At 51.0% G+C, this 6,196-nt stretch overlaps 1 protein-coding gene across 1 annotated transcript in view; it reads left to right on the forward strand.

The window, feature by feature from the left end:
• Positions 1-982: 982 nt before the first annotated feature.
• Positions 983-6,196, forward strand: part of LOC135824439 (guanine nucleotide-binding protein G(o) subunit alpha-like) — an 18,599-nt gene continuing 13,385 nt past the window's right edge. The window contains exons 1-2 of the mRNA XM_065337178.1: positions 983-1,691; positions 4,170-4,376. Coding sequence (XP_065193250.1) covers positions 4,256-4,376 — 121 coding nt within the window. The 5' untranslated portion in view covers positions 983-1,691; positions 4,170-4,255. The remainder of the gene's footprint in view (positions 1,692-4,169; positions 4,377-6,196) is intronic.

Below are 6,196 nucleotides of genomic sequence, written 5' to 3' on the forward strand. Positions count from 1 at the left end.
GGCACAAGCTGCAACACTGTGCAGAGTAGCAGACCTACAAACCGTCGCCGGACCTGCTCTTTACAGTCAGTGCAGGCTTGGTGTTGACTATCCTGTCTTCCTCTCTACTCTCTACTACTACTAGTAGTAGTACTACAATGTAGTAGACCCTCTACTAGTCTGTAGCTCTGTAGCTCTGGAACCTGATCGAGTGATCGAGTGATCGTGCATAACACAAGCGTGAAAACAGAACAAACCCTTGTGCAGCACGTCAGCAGCAGACAGGTCACAGCTTTCTGCTACAACGGACCATACTCGTACCGGTAAGTCTAGTGTGCACGTGGACATACATCTTATATTATTTTAATATTAGTATTATGCACACGTGGACGACTGTACTCCATTATGCACATTGCACTACATTATACAGAGCACTCGGTACCGCGGTCTACAGCCTTACCTAGCCAGGCGCGCGACTCCGGTCTCCGGCATTATGCTTTGTCGTCTGTCCTGGGTAATACACGTGACGTTTCCACAGCCAACAAGTAAAATAGTTACATGTCACCATCGCCACGATCACTGTCCATCAGTCACCGTGTGACGTAGCCACGATGTCAACGACGACATGGATGAGGTCGATGGTGAGAAACCGGCAGCAGCACGCTGCCATTGTGTCGTGTTGTCCTGTCTACTGGCAGAGCACAGACCTGTCTGCGTGTCCGCATAACCATGATCCGTGCAGTAGCGGCCATTCTCCAGCCTCCATCGTCGCTGGGTGCACCATGAGACTGCCAGAAATGGTAGAATGACTGCACGCACTTTTCGAATGTTCCTGACGGTTGCCGTTGGAAGGCTGTCAAGGCTGTATGAATGCAAAGCCAAGCTCAACATCGAGTACGGTCTTTGGTTTGTTTTGTATGGTAGACTCGGTGCAGGAACAAATGTGAGTACAGTCAGTTTATTGCTGCTGTTGCGACTATCTAACCACCAGGAAATAGCAAATAACGGTCCGAAGCCGGCGAAGAAAGTAGCGTGACTGCCGTGAGTTTAGTCGAGAGGATATCGCCCTATGTATGGTGTAGAGTGTGTCCTGTGACTCCGAACCGCACTGGCACATGTTGGGTGTGAACAACAGTCCCGTGTCTGTCTGTCTGCGTTGTGTGTGCAAACCGCCACCTCCTGAGCTGGTCGTTCGCAGCTAAACAAAGGTTGTAGCATTGACGTGACAGTCGCATCAGCGAGAGTTGCAGGCCGTCGTGTTAGACGTGCGAGGCTACTCCAGACGGAGAGAGAGAGAAACTCACTGTTGGCTCGAAGCACCAACGCCGATTTCACGGTGGTGGCTGAAGCGCTGTGTGGACTTCAGAAGTTCAGCAGGGCTGGGGACGGATTTCACGCTCTATTACACCTCGACCGCAGTCTCACGCGGGTCGGAAAGGAGCTCTCCTGCATCGCAAGCCAGCGCCGAGGACAGTTGTCCTCTGGGACGCTAGCTGAACGGTCGCTCACTCGCTTGCAGAGTAGAGTGCGCGTGTGTGTAAAGCACAAGCAACGCCACTTCATTGCTCGTTGCTGCAAGCGCAGAAGGTGCCGTGTTGTGTTAGTGAACGTGTCTGTAGTTTGTTAGGTAACCCTGTATACCGAGCTCGTCTTCCTCTCTCAGCGTCGAACGGACGTCAGAACCCGTGAGTGGCAGGAGCGGGGGGAGCAAGGTAAGGGTATTCCTATCTCTTGTGTTTCCCTTCTCGTGTTCTGTTCGTGGTGCTTATTTTTCATAGGCTGAAGGCGTTTGTAGTGGGGTTTTCCTGGGGAGTGAGTTCGACTTCGCCTACAATAGTCGGCCGGTTGCCCACCGTGGTTTCTGAGTGTTGTTCGCTTCGCGCACTGTGCGCCACAGACCTGACTCGCTCGAGCCTTTCTTCTATGTTCCGGCAGTACCAACTCGTGTACTGTAGTGACCATGGGACCACAACAGTAGAGTGGAAATGCCGTGTTCTGCGTCCATGCACTTCGGCATCAGTTCAGAATTTCTTTGCGGTCCGATAGTAGGTATCGGCGTGTTCCCACTCATTCATCACGACTTGAGCGAATGACAGAAATAGATGCGGTACCGGATACCCGCTCTGAACATGAAGCAAGAGGGTTCTCCGTTCCGGGTAAACTTTGTGCACTCGGTGCGTTGCTTGTCGATCACTCGTAGCCCATCGGCGACGTGTCTGAAAATAGCTGAAGAGAAAGCGCAGCGCGCAGTCCTGAAACACTCCTTGCTGAGCTGAGTGAGCCGTCGAGTGCCTGCCGGTTGAGTATGCGCCCAGCTTAGCATGCACGCAACCAGGGAATCGTTTCAACAGCTAGTAGTAGTACAATGGCCGGGGGTGGCTCTTGAGCCATTCTGCAGTTGCTACCGTAGATCTACGAACATCATTTGGCTGTTATCTGCGCTGCTTATCACGTACGTCCATCATCACGAGATTATGAATGAGAGAGTTTGACTGCATGGAGCGGACACCCGAGTCAGTATGCGAGCTGTTTCAGACGCAATCCCCGGCGCACTCTTTTGTCTTCCACCCCAGCAGGATGGCGCAAACAATACTTTGTAGCACGTGAAGCTTGAAGTGGATACAGTAGCTAGCCAGTTGTTGATAACACTCCCCCCCCCCCCCCAGCAGGCTAGTCATGTTTCAACCAAGACATCCCTTTACATTAAAGGGGAAGTATACCCTAAAATCAAATTTTCACCAGTTGTAGTCTTCTGGGTGCTGAGTCGAATGGTCTTGGTCCGAGGAAGCTGCGACGCTCCCTTCCTACTTGAATCCCAATCGAACTCGCGCACTTCCACCGAAACTGGGTGACTGCGCCCTACTAGATGGGGATTTGTATGCAAAATGTCACTAAAAGCGCCATTTCGTTCTTATAAAAGCACGGATGACCGCGATTGGCCCATATGTTGTAGTCTTTTGGACGCTCAGTCGACTGGTTTTGGTCCGAAAAGGCTGCGATGCAGCGTTCCTCCTTTATTCCCAATCGAACATGGTTGAACAAGTGGTCACGTGCTCCTGGGTGCCCAAATCACCTGGTCACTGCGCCAGCAGGCGACAACTTTCACACCAAGGTTCAACTCGAGTTCACCAGTCAGCTGGTCACCGTGCCTGCAGGGTACAACTTACTAGCCTGTTTGACCTTTTTTGGGTGCAGTCCTGTCACTAGAGTTGAACCTTGGTGTGAAATTTGTCGCCTGCTGGCATGGTGACCAGGTGATTTGGGCACCCAGGAGCACGTGACCACTTGTTCAACCATGTTCGATTGGGAATAAAGGAGGAACGCTGCATCGCAGCCTTTTCGGACCAAAACCAGTCGACTCGGCGTCCAAAAGACTACAACATATGGGCCAATCGCGGTCATCCGTGCTTTTATAAGAACGAAATGGCGCTTTTAGTGACATTTTGCATACAAATCCCCATCTAGTAGGGCGCAGTCACCCAGTTTCAGTGGAAGTGCGCGAGTTCGATTGGGATTCAAGTAGGAAGGGAGCGTCTCAGCTTTCTCGGACCAAGACCATTCGGCTCAGCACCCCGAAGACTACAACTGGTGAAATTTTAATTTTTGCCTTAACTTCCCCTTTAATCACCTGCATCCTCCTTCTGTACTTCCTGACACCATTAACATGTGGCACATCGAAGAGGGGAAGTGTCTGCAGCCTCTGAGTGTGATGTATGAACTTAAAAGTGAACGATGTCTCCACTCTCTCCTGCACGACCACGCAATTATGTACGCGTGTACATCAGTGCTGAATCTTGACCAGCCATGACAGATCATGGAAATGGTGTTTGAAAAAGCAGAAGACATTGTAATAGTTATCTCTAGAGCAGGAGAAGGCACAACGACAAGCGTGATAGTTTTCCCTCGCTGCCAGCCGTTATGGCATTGGCTGGTGAAACAACAGCAAGCATGTTACCAATGCATGCTCAAATCAATACCATGTAAACTCTCCTCCAGAATTATATTGTATGTAGGCACATACACACATACACATGCATGCGCAGGCACACACTCACATGCTCTCTTCTTCCTTTCTGTTCTCTCTCTCTTCTCTCTCTCTTTCTCTCTCTCTCTCTCTCTCTCTCTCTCTCTCTCTCTCTCTCTCTCTCTCTCTCTCTCTCTCTCTCTTGCGTCTCTCTCCATCCCAACAGGCTGACCCAGCTGCCACACTGCCCTGCTGCCAGCCTCTGCAAAAAGCCCTACTCCAAGTCCTACCTCTCAACAGTCCCCCATCACCATGGGAAACTGCATATCGACTGCTGACAAGAATGGACAACGTCACAGTACAAAGCGGACTCCTTATGAGACTGGTGCACTACGCACGGACGGACAACTTGTCAACAAGGTTCTACTCCTAGGTAAGCTTGCGACAGCCTTGGAACGAAGTATCGAACAAAGATTCGAAATTGGATATTGAGGCAATGTAAACATTGTTTTCTAATTGTCCGCAAACTCCAACGCAGCCACTTGCACATTAAGCAAACTTCAATTCTCAACTCCAAAAACGGTCTCTTCACTGCGATTCCAATTTAAATGAAGATTAACAATACACCAGAATCAATAGAATCTCAGTGGACAGATGTGAAGACAGAGGGATACATTGTCTACCCACAGTTACAAGTCATGGCAACTGAATTACATGTACATGTGTGGGATAACACCTACATCCAGCTTGCGGACCAAGCACTGACACAAACACAAACAGGCTTGCACATGTAGGGGAGAACGCAACACCTACAGTCAGACCAAGCACTGTGTATATATATATATACTGTACAGTGATACAAGTAACAATTTCACACCTTGTCCAGAAGCCTCCAGCCACAGTCCCTGTTCACAGACGAACGCCTATCACGAATAAACATAGCTTCACGGATATGACGATTGACAAGGTGTGACAGTTCGCTCCCTTCTCCCGTGCTATCTCTCACTGCATCAAATTTGTCATCTGCGTTTGGCATGCACGCGCTGTTCTTGATGGTGATCTTGTTTAGTTCACGCCAATCGCGGACCATTCGGAGGGAGCCATCAGATTTCTTTACGAAGAATACAGGTGCACCAAACGGGGACTTGCTAGGTTCGATAAAGCCTCTCTCCAACAGTGTGGTGAGCTGCCTCTGGAGTTCATCTAGCTCTGGTTTGGGCAACCGGTACGGAGGTCGTGATGGCGGAGTAGCACCTGGTTGTACTTAGATATCATGGTCCACATCACGTCTCGGTGGAAGGTGCTGGGGTAGCTGGTCTGGGAGCAGCTCCTTGTAGCGGCCCAGCAGCTCGTCGAGTTCGTGCCACCATTCACCCTTGACGTCAACGGTTGGGCTTGCGTATATTCCGTCGATAGGGGACACCCACGCCAGGATGCCTTTGCCACCTCGCCTGAGCTCACGGCTTGCCCATCCGCCCGAGAGGAACATGCTCTCGACCAGGGTGGGAGAGTGTTGATCCAGAGGTACACTCCCCGCTGCTGTGATCGGTGATGACGATGAGGAAAGCTTGATCTCGTTAGTGCGAAAATCTATGCACGGGTTGTAGCGAGTTAGCCATGGTTTGCCCAGAATTGCGTCGTAGCGGTGTAGCGGGAATATCGTGAAGCTTTGTCTTTCTCCGTGGGAGTCGAATGTGATCTTCAGATCACTTGTCTTGTAGAGCGGACGTTCCGACATCGAACCATCAGCCAATGTAACATGAAGGGTATCCGATGTCTGAACTTGCTTGATGTTGTGGTTGCGGGCAAACTGTTCAGACAGGATGTCGTGCGTCGATCCCGAGTCTATCAGGAAGGTCGCCTGGTGGCCGTTGATCAACCCTTCGATGCGAAGAAGGTCATGGTATTTATTGCTGGTCAGGTTCGTAATCTCGGACACTTGACTTGACTTGATTATGACGTGACATGCCGGGGTGTAGGAATCCCTTGCCTCCTGATCTTCTGGCTCTCCTGACACTGGGCCGTACTCCAGGTCGGGCAGTTCCTCCACCTGCAGCGATGTGAACCGGTTGGCGGTAGGTAGAGGCACTTGCTTCTCCGTCAGTAGGTTCGCTGTCCTCCCTACTGACGGCCGCCATTTGGGGTTTGGGTGCATTCCCTTGACCTGTGTCCGGTCTGGCGGCAGGCGAAGCACCGGTTCTCCTCCATTAGCCGCATTCTGTCTTCAGGGTAAGCCTACGCGGCCGAACACCA

This window comes from Sycon ciliatum, chromosome 9, assembly GCF_964019385.1.
Source record: "Sycon ciliatum chromosome 9, ocSycCili1.1, whole genome shotgun sequence".
Classification (NCBI taxonomy): Eukaryota; Metazoa; Porifera; class Calcarea; order Leucosolenida; family Sycettidae; genus Sycon; species Sycon ciliatum.